Source organism: Magnolia sinica, chromosome 2, assembly GCF_029962835.1.
Source record: "Magnolia sinica isolate HGM2019 chromosome 2, MsV1, whole genome shotgun sequence".
NCBI classification, from domain to species: Eukaryota; Viridiplantae; Streptophyta; class Magnoliopsida; order Magnoliales; family Magnoliaceae; genus Magnolia; species Magnolia sinica.
The window spans coordinates 114,409,374-114,432,965 of NC_080574.1; the positions used below are offsets into that span (position 1 = coordinate 114,409,374).

A 23,592-nucleotide genomic window follows, 5' to 3' on the forward strand; every position below is an offset into this window, starting at 1 on the left:
TGAGCCAGAAGGGACTGACTACTCCTTTTTGGTTTACCAATCCACTCAGCATACAAATACAAGTGATGGTGGTGGTATCATCAAGGAAGTCATTTTGGTCAAAGATGCATCCTATCATATGTTAGCGTAGAGGTAACGCTTTCGTTGTTTGCACAATTACATCATTTTTTGAGGTGGTAGATGGCACCACTAAATCATTATGAATAACAAGAAATTGGTATATCAGGCGGAGGGGGAAATTAAGACCTTATCTCCAAACAAAAGAATAGCCAATAAACAAACAACCAAACTAAACAAAAAATTACCTTTATCTAATATTTTTATTTTAAAAAAAAAAAAAAAAAAAAAAAAAACAGACATGTCATCTGAAACATCTTGGATAGGAACATTAGCTGGATGCAAATATTTGTCATGAAAAAACTGAAGATTTATGAATGACACCCCCAATTAGCTGGCCTCAGCTACCTTGTTGCCTTCACGGAATATATGAACAAATGACATCTTCAAATCGATTGAAGCTTCTAAAACTCAATCCACCAATGCCAAGAGGTCAGGTGTGTGTTTATGGTCTAGGGTAAACCTTCAGTGTTATTTCTGTTTAGGGTTAAGTGAATAAAGATACGAAGAGAGGAGTATGACTCCGTCCCACTCTCTCTAGCATGAATCTCACTAGGATATCAATGCTTGAAATGAGAGAGGGATCTTTCCCTCTTTCCTTCTTCCATTGCTTCCTTTTTTTTCTTTCTTTCCTTCCCATTCTCTTTTTTGTTCTTCAGTATGGAGGCCTATACGATGCCACTAGTACACATTGACGGCCCAACCGGTGCCATCAAAGACGACCAACGACCTTGCCAAGTCCGACAACCAGTGGAAATTGACATCCAGATGAGTATTTCCAGGAGGCTCATCTGTCCAAATCTGGTGGTTTGATATTCTTCAGTAATATTCGACGGTAGTTAACAGGACCTTATGATATTATTTCCTTGCTTCTACAATTGTTTTTAATGAAATCTAAGGTACTTTTTACTTCACTATTTTATCTACATCTAAATATGGTTGAAGGAATCACAAGTGGTGATTTAAAAGTTCAAATTCAAAAGGGAAGCAGTCAACATGACCACCCAGCATTGAAGATAACCACTAATACTTGAGAATGATCTAGGGACACTTCCGATGGCTAGGATTTCAACCATTGCCCACTCACTTCTGGTGGTTGGTATTCAAACATTGCTCTACGGTGGCTCTAGAACATTCTGACAACAAACTCGTGATGGTACTGATTCTGATTAAAAGCGCATCAAAGAATGGGTCCAATCATAAAGGCCGGCACAATAACATGGTCTAGTACGAAATCCCGTCACAATAATAAGTCTAGTAAAAGAAAAGGCACGACGGAGATCAGGTCCCGTCAAAAGGTCTGGCACAATAACAAGTCTGGTCAAAATGCTCAAACAAATTAACAGAGATGACAAATGGTCACGCCAAAGGCGAAAGGCATGCACACAAAGTGCACTAATAGGTAAGAAAGAGAGAACAAGTAGGAACAAAATGCAGGAATTGAAAGTGGGCAATTTGGTGCACTTGCAGAGCACAAAAGGGGGGGGGGGGGTGCGCCTCGAGCTCCCCTTTCTATTAACAATCTACAGGATGTGGATGTTGCATATGGGATTTCCAACAAGAATGGCTGGTAAGGTTAGTTGTAGTGGAATTCAGCGACAAAGACGGGGTGGCATCTAGTATTCAAAGTATCAGTATCACTACAAGTTTCGTTGGCTGAGGATACAGAAACAATATCGATATTGTCGATAATATCATTGACAACCGGAAATGCAGGGAAACATGGGGAAAATGGTAGAATTTTTTAGTGAAACTTCAAGAGAGGCTAAAATATACATATTTGCATATTTAGGAACCAAAAAATTATAAAAAGAAAGCATACATAATAAGTTTCCATTTAATAAGGGCCTAAAAAAGTGTGTTGTCATAGGAAATCAGTCCAACCATCCCATCCATCCCATCTATCCATCCAACCATCCATCGATATTTATGAATATCAACAAGACGACAACACATGATATTTCTCCAAGAAATAGTTGACAACTGGAAAGGAAATGAAAGATTGTGGTCTCGATATCACCCATGTTGCGATAACAATAATATCACGATATTATCGTCAACAAATTGCACATTGCATATAACCACGCGCGTCGTGCGTATAAAAATTTTTGAAATGAAAAAAAAAAAAATTTAATAAACAGATTTATGGCAATATCGATACATTGGCGATATTATGGAAATATCGTTGATACACTGGCAATACAAGCGACACCTGGAATTTACATTGTTGAAAATATTGGCGAAACATTGGCGATATTGATACTTTGGCAATACAAGCGACACCTGGAATTTACACAGTTGAAATTATTAGTGATAAATTGGCGATATCGATGCATTGGCGATACTACTAGTGTTATCAATATTAGTATCGGGGCGTTATCAGTATTGCTAAGCTAGAGATATAAATAATATTGGGGATACTTTGACCAATGGTGGCATCAAACAAAGACTAGTTGGAGCAAGTTGCGGTTTGGATCCGGTGGCTTCCTAGTAGAGATGATGTATGGACAGAGGTCTGACGCATATTTGATACAACTTTGATGGATGGCCACAAAGGTAGGGAGTGGCAACAGTAGATGGTCCCGTCAGAAATGATGCTGAGTTTACAAATTCAAATCCCTTATGAGGGATGACGTACAAACAACTGATGTGCTATGCGGCGGAAGATGGCTTGACTGACTGCAAACAATGGAAAACAATACCAACAAGATCATAGGATGCTAGGATGAGGGAGAAGAAAGTGTCAGAAAGGTTGTTGAAAAGATCTGATAGTGTTTATGGTGGTCATGGCAGTGGTGTTGCTAGTAGTGGAGGATGAGCGGTAGACTAGGGGTAAAGGAAGATATAAGATGAGGATCAAGGCCAGATCATGGCATTAATGGAGACCAATTGCAGGATTGCCCATCTGGGGCAGGTTCAAACTAATAAAGAAGATTTTGTTAGCACAGGTTTGGTCGGAGATGTGACAGAGGTGTTAATGCAGGACACATGATTTAATGCTAGCATGCAACGTGGAGATTATGAAAGAGTCCATAAAGTAATTCAATTAACAAAAGATGCTAATCTACCAATTAATTAAGAGTAAATAATAGGAAATAAAATCTGACTTAACCTAAATCACATGCGCGCATGCGAAGAAATCACATAAATCAATTAAAACTATGATCAATGGGAAGGATAGAACTTCCAATTTAGCATAGGCACGTTCCGCGCTCAATGGCTAGATTTGTAGGTTTTATGATTAGGGTTACGAAATGGAAAAATCTGAAATTAGGAAAATTAGGGTTCATGGGAATTGAGGATTTTGGAATTAGAGTTTTTAGAAATTAGAGAAAATAGAAATTTGAAGATCTAGGGTTTAGAAGGTTAAAATGGGAAGGAAAAGAGGAAGACAAGAGAAGAAGAAGAAGAATACCTTGGGGAATCCACCACCAAACAAGTTTGTACCCTTCCACAATTCAATTGGAATGGATGGTTTCAAAAAAAAAAAAAAAAAAAACACCCTATAAAACAATGAGGAAAATTCCTTCACACAAGAGAGCTTCTCTCTTCTTTTTTTCTTCTCAAATCTCCGCTAGGGTTGGAACTCCACTCCCCTTGTGGTTTTATAATTAAAAAATTCGAAATTAAAATTCAGCATAATTACAACTATGCCACTCACTTAAGTAAAGTGGCCCAACATCTAAAATAAGAAAATTAAAACATTTATTATCAATCCTAACCATCAAATAAATCCTAAAAATAATATATAAAAAAAAAACATAAAGAAAGCAAAATCAGAGTCCAAGGGGCCTAGATCAGGAAAATCTAGTGGCCCGATGGCCTAATCGACAAGATCCAACAGCCGGATCGACACGAAATAGAAATCCTATGACTAAAATAGTCTCCTAAGAAGCCCACATATATCATCCCAAAGTGGGGTCTTCCTGATGCACGTCCAATGGATGTGAGGTCTTCAAAATGGCCTAGTGGGCCCCAACTGAAACTCGTCTCCCATCTACAAAGAAAGTTGCGCTGATGTGAGTGGTTGTCTCCGTCTCTGGTAAACCCGAGTAGGTCCTCTGATGTCCCCATCAGGTGTGTTACGATGGGTGCAAGAAACGAATTCCATCGAGGATAGTGTCGACAATAATAATGCGTCACAAGGTTTAGGTTCTATACAGGGTTCAAATAAGGGTTCGAGTGTAGATCAACAAATCAAGACAACAACGTGTTAGGGCTGCAATGCAATGGTCACAACAGCGGTGGATCTATAGTTCATCCATGTGGTGATGGGCAACAGTAGACAATGGGTCGCTGGAAATGATGACCGAATTTATAACAACTACAAGAGTCACCAAATTTGAAGAGGATTTCAAGTTGTCGCAGATCTGATGGATTTGGGATGGTGAAGAAGATACTGGTGGCGGGTGGGGTTCAAATTCCAAATGCATCGGGTCCATGGCAATCAACTTGAGCAGCTAGCAATGACAAATGGGCGGATAATGGTGTTGTTTAACATAGGCAAGGACTATAAGACCACAGATGGATGGTGGTGCCGATAACAGCAATTTGATGGTGGGTTTAGACCAACAATAGAATCAACGGTGGTGATGGTGGGTTGTGATGACGAATGTTAAGGATGATCGGTTGTTAAAACAATCGCAGAGGATAACAATTGAAGATATTGAAGAATAGGAGAGCAACAACACCAGTGATGGGAGCTGATGATAAATCGTCTGATTCGATGACCCAGATTAGATGGTTTTGATGCCGTGTTATTTCACAAAAGAGTACATGGTGAAAATATTGTTGTCATAATGAAGAGAATAAATAGAAGTGAAAATATTGTTGCGTCTTAACGAAGAAAATATTTCACAATGAAGAAAATATATAGAAGCAAGAGACTTGTAGAAGATCTTAATATACATCTTAATAAGGGATTATCCTAATATATATTCCAATCTACTCTAACAGAATTGGGAAAGATGTTCATTAGCAGCAAAAAAAAAAAAAAAAAAAGTTATATAACCCTCCGTTGCACAATTCCTCTAAGTGCCACTCCAGCTTTGGATCACAGTTAGGACTCGCGCTCACACTCCCTGCTCCTAGTTGTTTATACCTACTAACATTTTGAAACAAGCTCTTTCCCACTCTCGCACCCTAATAAATTGCTATTTCACGATTCGTGCAACTATAATATAACCAGGAATAAAGGGAAAAAAAAAAAAGCTGTAATCGGTTGATGATCCATCCCATCACAATTGGGAAAGTAAACATCTAACAGTACTGTCTTAGCTCCTTCATTCCATGCGATCCATCATCAGTTGTGAGCTATCGTTCTTAAACACTACAAAGTAAAATTCATAGAATGATTATTTGGATAATATTTATCAACAACATTGTGAATCACAAATATGAAACATGACGGCATATTTGTGGATGAGTACCTCCCAGCTATGAGACAAAAAATGGGAGTATTATACTAGATTCATGACGGTATATTTGTGGATGAGTACCTTCCAGGTATGAGACAAAAAATGGGAGTATTATACTAGACTCTCTCTCTCTCTCTCTCTCTCTCTCTCTCTCTCTCTCTCTCTCTCTCTCTCTTTCTCTCTAACACACACACACATCAACGACTATAAGAATGTGCAGGCATATGGACATTTAAAGGAGGAAAAAGTGTGGTCTGATAGAGGATGATTTAGAAGAATTATGTGATTTTTTTCTTTTTTTTTGGGTAAGTTTTTTAGGTGTTTTCTTAGAACTAGAGGAAAGTTCCGGAAGAAAAAAAAATTGTGTAGTATGCACCTTTTTGATCTGCAACTCTCGGAAATAAGGATCAATTAACTCTATGAAGGATTCAGAGATTTGTTTTGTTCTTTATACAAGGGTCTTGTAGCATAACCTTTTCATTTGAAGTTTTTTGAATTGTTTTCATTCAATCTCAATTGGGGGGTGTTTATTTGCTCTTTTTGTGATATTATGTGCATCGTTGGTCATATTTAGGCTGCTTGATGTGGCCGAGGTGTTTAAATGACCCCACATTATTCTTTAGAAAGAAAACATACAAGACTATTCTTAACCCTCTCACCTATTCCCATCCATACTAAAACTCTTTTTATTCCTTGAAATCCAAAATCTCTTCAATGCTTTCTCCCCACCTACACCATCTGTAGTTAACTTCCCCACTCTCTCCTCTCCTCTCCAATTTCTTTTAAACTGCTATATCTTTCCTTTTCATTTTCCTTTTTCAAGAATTTTCCTTCGACTCAAGAAAGTTGCCAATTTCAGATCGAGCTGGCCAAGTCTATGGTGAACCAAAACACAAATTTAACAGTGTTCAAGATGATGATCCAAACCCAAATTTATTTTTGACAGGTCAGTTTGGACCAGGACCCCTTTAAATCAGGTCAGGTACCATGAGTAACCACAGATCATGTACCCATAGATAGCCCAACCTAGGTGGAAGCTCATGCAACTAAGTCACACCTGTAAAAGGTGGCTTCTTGAGCAATCAGTGAGTTTTGGAACCAAAAATTGATTAGTTAACTGTAGCCCTAAAAAAGGTGCAAAACAAAACAAAGAAGGTTCCATGTGTATTTTGATAGCTCAAAAATGGTACTTGGATGGTTTTTAGCAAAGCAAGAGGAAGAACAAGGCAGCTTCCAAGGTCATATAAAACAAAAGGCTTGAGGATTGAAATTTTTCCACCAAACTAGCTAATTTTAGGGTTTATACATGAAATTTGATGATCATGATGATGAAGGATATCGTCTTCATTGCCCGTTTGAAGACTTCAATCACAGGACACAACACAATACATGAACCTTACCTAGAACTCAATCATTTGTGAGTGTTTTAGATAGCGAATAGCATGTAGCAAAGCGTTCACTCCATTAAAGCATGAGGCATAAGCTAAATAGTTTGTAGCATAAGTTACATGCTGCTACTAGATTGTCTATTAAGGTTGCGCTTGGTTGCGCTTGCACCAAATATCATAAAATTTCATGATATTTTCCACCAAAATTAAACTGACTAACGATGAAATTCACGATATCTGGTGCAAACAAACATAACCTAAAATAACTGGAAAACAGGGCAAAGGTTATCCATAAAGATAAATAAAAAGCAACAAAACTAGTTTAATACAATTACAATTTTTATTTTACAATAATTGCTGAGAAGATTAGCTAATTCTTATTGAAAATATAAAATTGTAACAAATCATTGAAAACATTAATTGACTTTTGTTTTAATGAAAAATAACTTAATAGTGTAAGCTACCAAGCGTATAGTGTATTTTAAATTAGCATGTACTATAGGTTACATGCAACATAAGCAATTTTAATGAGCTACGTAGTGTTAAGGCTAAGCCACATGGTACATAGCGTAAACTACATGCAACATAGTGTAAGCTATTTAAAATATTGACCATCACAATTGTGAGTTTGTGGTATCCAAGCTATATTGCCAATTATACACAATATTCCTTGTGTCATTCATTTTATCAATGGCCAATATTATCTATATCGCAGATCAGCAATACAGATATAGGGTAAAATATTTTGAAAAAAAAAGCACATTGTACCAATCAATACTATCAATAATATCACCAATATCACACAATATTTTCAATATTGTGAGATATCAAAGAGTCCTTTGAAATAAATACACTATCATAGATAAACATGACAATACAAATATTGTGAGATATCAAAGAGTCCTTTGAAATAAATACACTATCGTAGATAAACATGACAATACACTGATATTATCAATAATATTGACAATACTAGCTTTTATAGCTGCAAAATTCCATAAAATTAAAGAATAACAAAAAAAAAAACGTCTCTTCAAAATTTTTTGGGGGATCTCTGCCTAGGATTGTGTTAAATTGGTGGATTATACGTGCTGAATTATTGCACTGTTTCTTAAAAATTATTGCATTAAAATCTTTTTTTTAATTAAATATTTTTCCATTTTGGGCCTTATACAATGAAAACCTATTAATTGGTAACTGTTTTATGTAATATTTAGAGTCTCTTATAATCATGTGTCATTTAACATCTCTCGAAGTTTCACTGAAAAATTTTCACCTTTTCCTAATGTTCCCTCAGACAGCAATACATTCCCCATATCTATGTTATTATCGATGATATCCATAAATGATTCTGTATCCCAGATCTCCAATACATGTATGACAATGATATTTTGAACACTTATTATACTTATCCACAAAACCAAAACTGCAAGGAAATGACTAGTGAGAAGGTAAGGGTTTACAGGTTTGATTAACTTCATTACGTGGACATGTCTGGACTCATGTTTCCAATAAGAAATGCATAAAGAATATAAGACCTTTTGTTTCTTAACAATAGAAATGCATCAAAATCTGAAACCATTTTCAATACAGAACATAAAGAGCAGCTGGAGCAACAACAATGCATACCGGTTGGAATGTCTCGCGATTGCAAATGATGTTAAAATCATTAGCAACCACACCTTGAGCCTGCCAATAAGCCCCACAAAATACTCTATCACATCCTAAACCTGCAAGATCAGAAAAAGGGTAAAATTATATACATAGAATGATTCTAAGGTTAAAGTTTCATGGGAGGAAAAAAAATTGTAATTCCAATCAGGCCACAACCAAAAGGACATGAGGAAAAATAGGGTTCCTAATAGTTCCAAACAGGAGCTTCAAGCTTATAGAAACACTTCAGTTACATCAAAAATTAAATAGATAATCAGCGTGTAAATGTGATGAAGTATATATGTAGTGGTTTCTAATGAAGTACGTATGCCACAAATCTACTTTTTTATCCATTGCTGATGATGAGTCCAACCTGCACCCTGAAGTGGCATGAAGGGATGCAGACAAGTGCAGATAGAAAAGTTTGGCAGCTTGTGTTGTTGGCAGGTCTTTGGTTCCTATGGAAGGAAAGGAATAATAGATGTTTCAGGAACCGGGCAGGGCGGGTGGAGGTTTTTCTAATCGCGAAAATGCATGTAAAAGAATAGGTTGTGGCCTTGAAGGGTGTTGCTCGGCTCCTAGAAAGCTGGGCTGAGTTGTAAGCCTCTCCAGGCTGTCATATAGTTTTCTATTGTTTTTTTATGGCTCCGGCCGTTTGTAATAAAATTTTCATCATCTCGAAAAAAAAAAAAACTAAACTAAGCAGGAGTGGCAAATCTACATCTGGAATGTGTACTTTCCCCTAAGTTTGAATTTAATCCCTCGGCCTTAAAAAGATTTTAAAGAGAGAGAAGCTTCAATCCACCTCTTTGCTATGTCGTAAGGACGACAATGCGATTGGTTTAGAAGGAATATAGTTCCTCGACACAATCCCATATTTTGTCAAACATAATAGACAAGCTCCATGGCTGGGTGATTCCATGTGAATCTGTAACCAAGGTATAATTTTGTCCCTTTTTTTACTTTTGTGAGCTAATGTTTGTGTTTTATTGCTTTAGTGTATGACATTTGAATGATATACACTCATTTTGGATATAATTGCATCACTTATTTCCGAAAGTGCATAGTTTTGTCACCTAAACAATGAAAAATTATTATGCATTTTCTTTTGTAGTGTTCAAGCTCCAAGTGTGTAATCATGTGTCTTTTAACATCTCCTTAAGTTTCACTCCTAAAGTTTCCCCAATGTTTCCTTCAGATTGCTATACATGTGATAATTCCCAATGTTTCCCATGATATTTATGTATCCCAAGGGTGCATACATGGTGTGATACTGGTACAAAAACATTTCTCTGACCGATCAATCCTACATAAAAATGAAATATTAGGGCTCACGTGATTCGAATGAGACTCACAAACCTCAAAATTCTACTTTATCAGTAGGTTGACAAAGTAAAAAAAGGTATGGTCTATCAACTAGAACTTAAATAGGATGTTAAATGGCAGAGTAGGAGATTGAAGAGGAGGTTGAGACAAATAGCCCGAGACTCTTAAAGAAAAATATAGGGGTCATGTGAGGCATCTTAGCTACCGGTTGGGGCATTAAAAGACTCCAACATGGTTTTTCCCAAATAAAAGACAGACAAAACACAAAGTCACAATGGATAGAAATACAAGACCTGCTTCTACTATTGTGCGGAAGAAAAAAGCATGACGAGCATAAATGCATAAGATGCTATTAGTTTAGTTTCAGCTTTATGCATGTCTATCGCTTCTGAATATTGGTTAACGAGGTACGTGTGTGAAAAAGATGATCACAGTTCAAAGGGGAACATCCAAGAAATTTGTTAGTTTTCTTCCATATTTCTGTGAGGGATGAGCAAAGAAACAAGAAACCTGCGGATGATTGATTGGATGAAACTTATAGAACCACTGGGCCTGGATTCAGCAAGACACTGACATACATTTGAGGCAGTGGGTTTAAATCAAGAGTTCACAGGAGATGATACTGTATGCATTACTAAGTTGGGTTTTTTTTTTCATGGTAACAGTCTAAATAAGCACTTCACAAAACTTCTGCTCTGCTCTGATGCTGAAAAAAAAATAAAATTTGAGTGACTAATTATTTCATTTGTAATTTCAAAAGCAACTACTGGAATCATGCTATCAACTAAGAAACGAGAAGCTGAAGAAATAAAACCATGAGACCTGGTCTGTTTCTAAAGTCAGTGCATACTCCTTGCGTATAGTTCAAAAAAAAAAAAAAAAATACTAGCAAAACAGCTACAACATTTACAATTTTGGGGTACACCAATAGTAGGTCTAGACGGCATCATTCCCCAACATGCTTGACATTGGAGATGGGAAGTGGTCTGGTTGCATTTGAATCCACCAAGTTCTGTGCCTGTTGAAAATTTCTGAATCAATTACAAATCCAACTGAGAAACATAATACACATTCGAAGATAATCAAGGAATCTAACATGATAACATTCAAAGAATGTCAACCAAACAAATTTCTTAACCGCAAGTGATTTCGATATAAGGCTACACATTTGTACTCTATGAACTTCAAATTATGGGTCTTCATATTCATTATCCATGATTAAACAAGTTATCAAGAATAGAATCAAAATGTAGTAAAATAGAGGGAAGAATAAGAGGCTTGAGAGAGAGAGACTGACTAGTTAAATACCAATATACACTGCCCATTCTGGTGTATATTCCTAAAGAGATATAATGCAGAAAGTTCTTTGAGATGCCTTCTAGTTGTTCCATATTTGCATATATAAAAAGATACCAGAATATGGCCAAAATGCCAATTTCCTTTTTGACACGTTGTATATAACTCTCTAACAATGACTAAACACAACCAAAAGATTTCTTTCCTTCAGTATTTTACTAAATTAACTAAACTAAGCAAGTAATCAACCTTTGGCATCCAATATAGGTGGGTTTAAATCTCTACTAGATACTCAACTAGCAATAAACGGTGGACATGGAAGACTCCAAGACACCAAATTTTTGTTACAAGGTAATGACATTTTACCAGAAGGCAACAACAAAATGCATCCAGTGATTTGGAACAAATTCCCTATGCAAATAGCTTGACAGCTAACAACCTCTTGAGCTAAAAATCAGCAACATCATTTGCCTCCTACCAACATGGATAAAAAAATTGCTTACCCTGATGCACTGAAAATAAAAGATAATTCTACTCTCAGAATGCTAGCTGGAAACCCAAGCAATAACATTCGAGGAATTCCTTCCATGATCAAATGCCCAAATAGTTTTTTATTTAGCAAAGATTCTGAAACTTCCTCTACGTTTCTCCCCAGAAAGCTAGTCTGGAGAAGATCAAATACATTGTTCATTTGCCTTCTCTCAAAGGATGCTGCCAATAACACAAAGCCCTGGATTTTGATGAGAAGAGCCATTAAAATTAAGTTTCCAATATCCCACTGGATAGCACTTCTAAGTAGGCTAGATATTTACTGACCACAGTGGATTGATGGTCAAGAATATCCAAAGAAGATACCCCCTTAAAATCATCTCAACTTGGATCCCATTTTCTCCACCAAGTTCTCAGTACTAACAAAAATAAAACCATTTCCTTCTTTCCAAATTTCCGATGCAGAAGGGAACAAATGCCACAAGTTTTTTCCTCTTATCATACAGGAACATGAACCCAACATCCAAAAACCTCAACAAGTGTATCTTGGAAGTGCCAAGTCTCGAAAAGTTTAATGAAACACACCCAAATTCTCAGAGATGTTTTACAAAGGATTGAAAGACAATGCACTGATTCCACCTCCCTTTGACACATGTAACAAGTGCTCCAAACACTCTGCTCCTCGTGTTGGAGGCAATCTAAGTTAAGATCTCATCTGGCCCAGCCATCCAAGCGATCAATCCAACTAGTGGAGGGACAACGTACACCAATCACCCACACAAAAAGACGAACACCCTCCTAGACAAAACATCAAAGAAAAATTCGGCACAAAACCTTGAGGTCGATTGAAATTCTAGAGTCATTCCCCCGAACATGGCCAACATTCTCATAAGCTTTCGTGGTCTTTTGGAGTTCTTCTAAACACAATATTCCAAGCAACCCCAGATCAAAGCCCTGATTGACCATCAACTCCTTGCAAGATACCCTGATATGGAAACGAATGTGAATACAAATATGGAAACACTGTGTGTGACTCATGAATTTCCAAAAGATTTGTATATAGATAGAGGTACAGGCCTCCTTCCAATATATGGAGATGCTGTTATTATTCATACTATTTTAAACATGAGAAAGAAAATAATTAAGGTCCCAAATGTTCAAATAAAGAAGGAAACATAGGATTCATCTCTTTATTATTCCATATTGCATGATTATATCATCATCATGTCAGCCTTAGCTCAAATAATTGGGGTCAGCATATTGCTTGACCAGTGTTCGAAGTATTGGTATCGCTACAAGTTTCGCTGGCCAGGGATACGGAAATAATATCGATATCGTCGATAATATCGTTGATAACTAGAAATGCGGGGAAACATGGGGAAAACGGTGGAATTTTTAGTGAAACTTTAGGAGATGTTAAAATGTACATATTTGCATATTTAGAAAAAAAAAATTTGCAAAAAGATTGCATACAGAACAAGTTTCCATTTAATGGGGCCTTAAAAGCATGTATTGTTGGAAGAAATCAGTCTAACCATCCCCTCTGGCCTATTTAACTATCCAACTTTCCATCCAAACATCCATCGATATTGCAAAATATCAACAACACATGATATTTCACCAAGAAATCATCAACAATTGGAAAGGAAACAAAAGATTGTGGTCTCAATATCTCGTATGTTGCGATATCAATAATATCGAGATATTATCAATATTATTGATGATAAATTGAACACTACAAACAACCATGTGCCCATGAAAAAAATTGAAATAATCTTTTTTTTCCTAATAAACAAAATTTTGATTATATCAATACGTTAGTGATATTATTGAAATATCGTTGATACACTTATGATACAAGCATTACCTAGAATTTACATAGTCGAAAATATTGGTAATACATTGGCGATATTAATGCATTGGCAATACAAGCAACACCTAAAATTTACATAGTTGAAAATATTAACGATTACATTAGCGATATTGATACGTTGGTGATACTTAGCGATATTGCTAATACTTGGAATTTCCAGTACTACATTATCGGTATCGCTGCCAGTGTTATCGGTATCGCTGAGCTAGAGATAAAGATAATATCGGAGATATTTCGATAATATCGGAGATAATTTGAACACTGTGCTTGACTACATTTTACATCATATTTACAATAGAATACAAAAATCAAGTATACAAAAGGTTATAGATTTATTTTTATTTTTTTGAAAGATGATAATTTCATTAGAAGGCCACAGCCAAAAAATACAAAAGAATGAGAAACACCAATCCATTACAAAAGATTTTTCCCTCCTGAAAACTAAGAACCCTCTCTCACTCTTGTTCTTAAACACGCCTGTTTCGTTCTAACCATAAAGCCCACAAAACTGCTAGAGAGCTCATTCTCCAAATCCTTTTCTCTGGTTTCCCTAAACCCCCTCGATGCCATGAAAGGACAAAAATGTCTATCGAGCCTCGGAGCACCCATGAAACCCCAAAAAGTTGGAAAAAAAAAAAAAAGAGACCACACCTCTCTGGAAAAAGAACAATGAAGAAAGAAGTGATTAACCATTTCCGCATCACGCAAATAGAGCAGACGGACGTTCGGAGGAACCATAATCCTCTTACCAAGATTGTCGATTGTGAGGATATGTTATACCAAATCTTAATGAAACAATAGGATATGGCAACAATCGAGTTCACAGCCATGGCATATCTTGCTGTATCCAATGTCATATCAATATTGCATCCTCTTGACACCATTAGTCCATGCCTGTGCAGATACCCGGGCATTAGAAATTAACACGCAATATAGTTTTGGGAAATTAAAGCTAGAGGTCTATCATTCACTAAAACACATTAAAACACAGATTCATCATTTGTACTTTGATACAGTTGGCATGAAAACAACTGGTTTTGAACATCACACCTGACACAAAGAATGGAGGAACAACTCCCCAAAGCAACAAGTATCTTAGTAATAGAAGGGAAATGAAATGGTGGAGCTAGAAGAACCATAATATGGTAGAGCTATCTCTTTACAGGACACATGGCAGGGTGATGTGCAAATCACATCAGCCCACATGCAAGGCCCTAGCATTGATGGTTTGTCTAAAAATACAATCCTATTAGACATATTGACCAGATCTGCAGCCATTAAAGTGACAGTGGAAAACAAAAGCAGTTAACGGTCAAATATGTAGTTGGATAAACTGTAAAAATAATAACATACAGTATTGTATCATGGGGTTTTATTTTAAAACATTAGATATCCATCCTAGTGCTAGTATATGGGTGTACTTGACCAACATATCACCTTATGGTATTCAAAAACATTAACATAACGGCTGTAACAGCCATTACATAATGGTGACGGTGGGAGCCGTTATGCAATAGGGGGCTGTAACGGTCATTCTAAAAAAAACAAAAGGGCCCGTAACAGCCCTATAACTGCCATTACGGGCCGATACAGGGCTGATAAATTCTCTTCCTTGACCATTATAAAGCTGTAGCAGCCATTACGGAGGCCATAACGGCTGTTACAGCCCATATTATAACGGCCATAAGGCTGGCCATAACAGCTACCACTAGCATTATTGAATACCTTGCATCACCTAGCCACTCGTCTTGTGGAGAGATGGCTCCACTTTAAAATTCTTCCACCTCTATTGTATTATCTCCTATAATAGAAGACTTCAATTATTTGTTCAACCACCCACCCACACACACACACACACACACACACACACAAAAAAAAAAAAGGAAGAAGAAGAAGAAGAAGAAGAAGAAGAAGAAACCCCGATCCATTAACCATCGACGATGACAATCAGTGTCAACGACAATGATGATGATGGTAGTGGTAAGTCATTGAAGCCTTATCCCACTCAATTGTAGATATATTTCATAACTATGCATAATGGCAATGCATTAGCCAGTCCCTAGCCCAGGTAAAGGAGGGTTTACATCTGGAAGGTAAACGGGTCATTGAACTTTTGCCACGCGCTCATGAGGAAGCAACCTCGAATATTGGGGCAAGGATATTATGATGATTAACAACAACTAAAATACCCCTAATCCATCACAATTATACAACTTCTCAACAAATCGATCACAAATCAATCTACTTCAACTGCATGATAATGGGCTCTTGACAAAGCTTACTCAATGAACTATAAAATGGAATCAATTCTGTTTGTAGCAAATTGTGTAACGAGTCTCGTTGTCTCCTGGCCCCAAGGGATTTTCATTAAGAATCACCGAATTTGGATTGTCTGCTTGTGGAAAATTAGTGTATGGCTTCGATGATATTAAAAAACAGTTATGTAACAGCCGTTATGTAATGATAACAGTGGCAGCAATTACGGGATACAGGTTGTAATTCCTATTCTTGGAAGAGAGAGAGAGAGAGAGAGAGAGAGAGAGAGAGAGAGAGAGAGACCTATGACAGGCCAATACAAGGTTGTGATGGGCGATAGGGCCAATACACTTTCTTCCTTTAAAAGCAAAATTTTGGCTGTTACAGGTCGTAACGGCCATCAAGGCCCGTATTGTAATGCCATAAGGCAGGCTGTTACAGCTACCATTACCTTTATCGAATACCTTGGTTGATTCTCGAGAAAGACCAAGAAAGGATGGCATCTTGTCAAAAAATTATATGAAAAAGTATATGACCGATTCAGAGATCCTTACATTTTCCCTTTCCAAAAATGGCTTTACGGCAAGGTGGGTCAGGTGAATTAAGGAATGCGTGTTGATAGCTTCTCTCGATCCATGTGAATGGATTCGTATCTAGTCATTCCAAGAACAATTAGAGGACCGATTCGAAACAAGGTGACCCGGTACCACACCACATTTCTACAAGGCTACATAAACTTTATGTAAACAGTTTAAATTATTTTTTTTCCAATAAACTTCTAACTGGGCTTCCAATCTCCGGCATTCTTCAATTTCATAGAAGGTTTTGAGCATTGGAGTAAATGTTAGTAAAAGTTTTATGTGACGAGAACATGAACAACCAAATGCTAATGGATCAAGTTGATGTACTTGTTGAAGAGTTTTAAAATGGATTAGCACATGAAATGGGTCCCAAATCTCTTCCATAATGGGCCAAATCCATGGATCCATCGACACCACACAATGGCACACTTTTCGGTCCACAGAAGAGTCTTTTGGTAGCATTCACCTTAAATTACGAATTTTATGTTAGTTTTGGATGCATTCTGGTTTATTTTGCTTTGTTTGTCTCACTTAAGTAGATATGGGTATTTTAGTCCTTCTCATTTAAGTTAAGATTGTAGGACTGAGATTATAACATACAGTCATTTGTTTATGCTTGATGTGCAGCCCATATTAGTATTAGGGCTTCTCTTTTGCTTTCTCCATATAAAAACTCAATCATGAATAATTGTCCATAGCTTTTAGGACTTTTTTCCCTATCAACAAGACGTCTTCCAAGGGTTTGTACAAGTGCAAGTTTAGAAAAGTGGGGCATGTGATTTAGGCCATCAAACTAGGTGAGAGCTTTGATTATTTGTTGGTTTTGCGTACCTTTCTATCAAGTTGAAGAATCTCTATTCTCAGATCGGGAGCATTTCGCAGTGTAATTTGGTGCTAGCATTTGACATAACTATGTAGTCGATGAATCTTATTCATTAGCTACACCAAATTTAGTGCCAGATCTTCCGCTTCCCCCAATGTTTCGTTCTTGCGTGAGTTTCTTATTCTATAATCATGTCGTGTAGAGATAGAGGTCATGGTGCATGAGGAATGGATGTGCAAGACACGGATCTAGTAGAAGAGACATTTGCCATGTTAGAAAGGCAAATGCAGACCATCTCCCAAGAACTCACAACGCGATTAATGAGAAATGAACTACCGATTCAAGAAAATGATGATGATGAATCAAGTGGAAGTGATATTAACGATTTCCATCGTGCGGCTCCATTTGTGAGCCATGACAAGTGGGAAGGAGGGATCATTACGATCGAAGGAGTTGGAAGCGAAGGTAGAATTTCTAAATATCATGGTAGAAAATGTGGGAATAATTTTCTGGATTGGATTGATGCAATATTACAAGTTTACAATGATGTGGAAGAAGCAAAAAATAATAATAATAATAATAATTGCCATGACGTTTAAAGGTGGACCTTCAATGTAATGGCAAGGGGTTAAGGCCACCTAAGAAAGGCACGGAAAGTCAAAGGTGAAAACATGGGAGAAGATTAAGTCTCTCATGAAAGAGGCCTTTTTACCCATAGACTACATGCAGTCTCTCTTCCAGTGATTACAACATATCCCCGTAGAGGAGTACGCAAAAGAATTCCATTATCTAGTGGCTCAGAATAATTTGTCCGAGACTGAGGATCAACTGATCACACATTTTGTGGATGTGTTGTGATCCATTATTGCGGATCAATTGAGGGTTCAACTAGTGTTTATAGTTGCAAAAGCATATAGGCAAGCCTCCGTGGTTGAAAAGAGGAATAAGGCTAAGTATGGTCACATGGACGCTTCTAACTGATCCAATGGTATTCAGGGCAGCAAGGGGCTCAAGCTAGGACAAAAATGCCACTAGCATCTGGGTCACAATTCCCGAACGATGGGGCAACCAGACAAACAGCTCAAAACAACATTCGGTCCAATAAATGCAACAAAGTTGCACGTATTTCCTCTGAATGTAGGAATCGACAAATCAATTTGGCCGGTAGTTCCAAAACAGTAATGAAGGAACAGTCAAGTGGCAGTGAGGGTGATAGCATGGAGGAAACGTGTGATGCGGAGTATGATAATGACAGTAGAGACGACGAGATATATAGTGATGGCCCAAAGACGTTGGAAATTCGAAAAGCCCTTTTTGCACCAAAGTTGCCTAAAGAAGATGATTGGTTGGGACTGATATCATCTACACGAGCTATACAGTGAACCAAAAAGTTTATTGAGTGAACGTCGATGGGGTAGTTGTCAAAACACCATCATGGAAGAAGTAGAAAAAGCTCCAGCTGAAGACCTAGAGGCGTTCAGTTCCCTACAGACTTGCTTGGTTTAAATAAGATAATGAGGAAAAAGTTTCCCATCACTGTTTGCATTTGCTATTGGTAAGACCCATCATGACAATGTGTGGTGTGACGTAGTCTAAGGGATGGACATGTACAACATATTGTTGTGCAAACCATGGCAATACAGTCAGCGGATCATTCATGATGGGTGGAAAAATACATACGCTTTCATGAAAGATAATGAGAAAATTGTTTTGAAACCCATGAGAGAGAGAGAGAGAGAGAGAGAGAGAGAGAGAGAATTGAAGAGAAACCCACAACCACGGGGGATGTTAATCTTCTATTTTGCGCAAGGTTTCTAGAGAAGATGGGCCGTGATGTGGTTTATATGTTGAACAATGGTAGTGCTACCACCCATTCTGAGTAAACCAATGGAAGACCTCATTAGTGAATACAAAGTTGTAATCTCGGATGAGCTACCACCAAGATTACCACTGATGAGGGATATCCAATATTGCATTGACTTAGCGTTGTGGTTGAGTTAACCCAATCAGGTAGCCTACCAAATGAACACGAAAGAGCCTGATGAATTCAAACAACAAGTCATTGAGCTAATAGAAAAGGGGTACAATAGAGAGAGTATGAGCACAAATGCAGTCTTGGTTCTACTAGCTCCTAAAAACAATGGCACATGGAGGATGTGCATTGATAGTAGGGCAATCAACAAGATCACTATAAAAAATCTATTTCCCATATCCCGATTGGATGATGCGTTGGATATGCTTACAGGGGAGAATTTTTTTTCTAAAATAGACATACAAAGCGAATATCATCAGATTTGGTTCGGCCAGGGTGATGAGTGGAAGATTGCATTCAAGAAGCGGGAGGGTTTGTACAAACGTTGGTGATGACATTTGGTCTCTCTAATGCACCAGCACATTTATTATAGTGATGAACCAAGTGCAACGGCCCTACATTGGAAAGTTTGTAGTGGTAAATTTTGATGAAATCCTAATCTACAGTCTGGATATATGCATCCATATACATCATATACGGAGTGTGGACACTTTGAGACAGTAGTAGTTATGTACTAATCCAAAAAATTAAAAAAAAAAAATGTATTTTTGGGACAGATCCGCTTCCTTGGCTATGTGGTGAGTGCATATGGTATTAATGTGGATCGGGAGAAGGTGTAGGCTTGCAAGAATAGCTCACGCCTAAGACAATTCATGATGAGCGGAGTTTCCTTGGATTGGCAACTGTTTATCACCGATTCGTTATGAACTTTAGTACATTAGTAGCTCCTTTGATGGATTGCTTAAAGAATGGACAAGTTGAAAAAAGCACCTACTTTAACTTTGCCATACTTTGATAAGGTGTTCCAAGGAGATTGTGGCACGTCCTACATTGGCATCAGGGTAGTACTCGGCCAAGATGGCCAGCCCATAGCTTTTTATCATGATAAGCTAAGTAGTCCAAAGGTGTGATACTCTACATATGAGGCAGAGTTCTATGCGATTGTACATGCCCTCCGTCATTAGAGACACTACTTGGTGCAATGCAAGTTTGGATTGTTCTCCCATCATGAAGCGTTAATGCAAAATGGGGATCTTACGCCATTACCTATTCCTCGGGTACCATGGCTGGACGTGAGCATGGATTTCATAGAGGTTGCCGCATACATAGTGTGGTAACGATTCTATTTTTGTTACTATGGATCATTTTTCTAAAATGGCACACTTTGTTCCCTACAAGAAAACTAGCGATGCAAACTACATTGCAAGGCTATCTTTTCAAGTAGTGAAGCTGCATGGGTTGCCAAAGAGTATTACTTTGAACCATGATAGCAAGCGTGTCAGTCTATTTCGGCGAACATTATGAAAATAATTGGGTACTCCTTTATGCTTCAGTAGTGTCTATCATCCTCAAACCAATGGCGGGCTAAGGTAGTAAACTAGAGTTTGGGCAACTTGTTGCGCACATTGGTATAGGACAAGCCAAAGCAGTGAGACCTAACTTTGCCACATGTAGAGTTTGCATATAACTAGGCATAGAACTGAACTACTCAGAGGAGCTAGTTTGAAGTGGTCTATGGTGCTAACCCTTCAAACGTGGTTGATCTTAAGCTGGTATCTAGCATAACTAAGGTACCTAAACATATTTGATGAATTGACGATGTAGATTTGACAGGTGCACGAACAAGTTAGCAAGCAACGCTAGTTACAAGCGAGCTTCAAATAGACGACGTCAAAAGGTGTTTCCGAAGAGGGAGATCTAACATGGGTCTTTATACGGAAATAAAGATCTGCGGTGAACATGTACAATAAGTTTAAGCATAAAAAATTGGCCCATGCAAGATCTGGAAGCGGATTCACGACAACGCCTATCACATTGAACTAACACCAAGAATGAACACTTCTAATGTGTTCAATGTTGTTGATCTCACACCATATAGGGCAACAAGCAACAGATCAGGCTCAAAGCCGAGTCCTACCCAACCTGAAGAGGTTGATGAGGACATCTGATGAATCGGGCTAATATACTTGCTTAGGAGTTTTCGAATGGATTAGAGTGTAGAAAGGGGCCCAAATATCTTCCAAAATAGGCCAAATCCAAAGATCCATCAATGGACCGCACAGTGGCACCTTTGACACACTTTGGGTCCATAAAATGGTCTTTTCGTGGCATGTACCCTGAGTAACAAATTTTATGTTACTTTTGGACAAATTATGGTGTATTTTACTTTGTTTATATCTTACTTAAGCAGATATTGGTATTTTAATCCATTTTCCTTTAAGTTAAGATTGAATGGTTGAGATTATAACATTTAGCCCTTAGTTTATACTTGATATGCAGCCCATGGGTAGGTGCACTGCAAATCCCATTTCTTGCAATAATTTCTTAATCCACATTAACTCACAAAAGGCATTAGCCCTTGCTCTGTTCTCTACTTTGGCACTCGATCGGGCCACCACATTGTGCTTATTGCTCTTCCATGTGACTGAATTTCCTCCTACAAATGTAATGTACATTATCCAGTGGTGAATCATCTATTTGCTAAGGAACTTGCCTAGTCTGCATCCGAATATCCTGTGACCAAAAGACGACCATTCTATTCATAAAAAATTCCTTGACCTGGTGCTCCTTTGTGGTAAGACAATTCGAATAGTCGCTTCCATGTGAGATACTCTTGGAGAACTCATGAATTAGCTTGTCACGCTCACTGCATAGGATGTCTTATCAAATGATAGTTAAGTAAATAAGTTTTCCAATCAAGCTTTTGTACCTCCTTGGATCCTCCACTGCATCTCATTGATCACTCACAAGCTTGTGATTATGATCCATTGGAGTGTCAACTGGCTTAGTCCCAAGATGACTTGTTTCCATGAATAAATCAATAACATATTTCCATTGAGAAAGATTAACTCCTTTGAAATTGGCTACTTCTGCACCAAGTATCAAAGATGACCCAAATCTTTTGTGAGAAGATGTTGTTGAAGATACTTCTTTAGTTCTTCAATCCCCTTGTTGTCACTTCCAATAACAATAATACAATCCACATATACTACAAGCACAATGACACCTAAGACACCTTTTCATATAGAAATGAAATGATTAACATGATAGCGAACAAAGCCATAGTTTAATACAATCTTGTTGAACTTGTCAAACCATGCACATGGAAACTATTTTCACCCATAAATTGCCTTCCACAATTTACACATCAACAAATCCAAGAGATTGCTCCATATAAACTTCCTCTATAAGATCACCATGAAGGAAGGCATTTTTACGTCAAGTTGGAGGGGCTAGTCATGATTAACAACTACAAACAGTATTACGCAAATGGAATTCAACTTGGCCATAGAAGAGAAGCTTTCACTGTAATCAATATCATTGATAAGTCGGCCACTCCCTCTATGGCTAGAGGAAAAGCTACCTCATTGATTCTAATCAGCCTACTTATTAGATAGTGGTTGATTGTAATCAATTTATGTAATAGCCTATTACATTGCGCATATGGGACTTTTGTGCTCTTGTTGACGGTTCCAAGTCCGGATAAAGGAGGGTTGCATCAGGTTAGCAGCCAACGTCAAACTTATGCCATAACTTCCATCATGAATCTCAAAAATATGACATTCAAAACTCATGTTAAGGCACATCATGGCCCTTGATCAAGTATCCCATAATAGTAACAGTGGTCGTAACGACCATCACTGTTACCGTTACAATACAGCCGTCTTTTTTTCTTTTTTTCTTTTTCTTTTTTTTTTCTTGTTCTTTTTTTTTTTTTTTTTTTTTTTTTTTTTTTTTTGCAAAAACTCTGTTTCGACCCCCATTATGGGACTTTTTTCCTACAACAGCCATTTCAGCCTCGTAACACATAATGGTTGCCACTGTTACTGTTACAGCCGACGGTTGTTACGTAACCGTTTTGGCATACCATTGCCTTAATTGATGCAGGACCAATGCATGAACTAAATAGCATGTGAGATCAAATAACCGAATTAAGATATTTAACAAAAAACACAAACATTGCTATATTCATCACAAATATCATGAAAATCAAAAGAAAATCATGCACAATCCTGACCTAAGCTACCAACATCGTAACACAAGATCATTAAATAAAAAAGAAACTAGGATCTAACGGATGTAAGGACATCCAATTAGCATAGGGTGAAAATTAGGGATTGGGTAATTTGTGAAAGTAGAAAATTTGGAAATTTTAGGTTTAGGGTTAGGGTTTGGATTGTGGATGGGTATGGGAAGGTTGGGTTTAGGATAAGTCGAAGATCTGTGATGGGGAGAATGAAGAACTTGAAGAAAATATCTGGATGGAGAAGAAAAGAGAAGATGGTGAGGGAATAGATGGAGACCTCGCACCTCCGTTGATGAATATTAGCCTCGCACCAA

At 37.6% G+C, this 23,592-nt stretch overlaps 1 protein-coding gene across 4 annotated transcripts in view; it reads right to left on the reverse strand.

The window, feature by feature from the left end:
- Positions 1 to 23,592, reverse strand: part of LOC131237419 (uncharacterized) — a 148,432-nt gene that overhangs the window by 44,278 nt on the left and 80,562 nt on the right. For all 4 annotated transcript variants that reach the window (XM_058235164.1, XM_058235165.1, XM_058235167.1 and 1 more), the window contains 2 exons: positions 10,812 to 10,919; positions 8,552 to 8,652 (listed from right to left, as the gene is read on the reverse strand). In XM_058235164.1, coding sequence (XP_058091147.1) covers positions 8,552 to 8,652; positions 10,812 to 10,919 — 209 coding nt within the window. The remainder of the gene's footprint in view (positions 1 to 8,551; positions 8,653 to 10,811; positions 10,920 to 23,592) is intronic.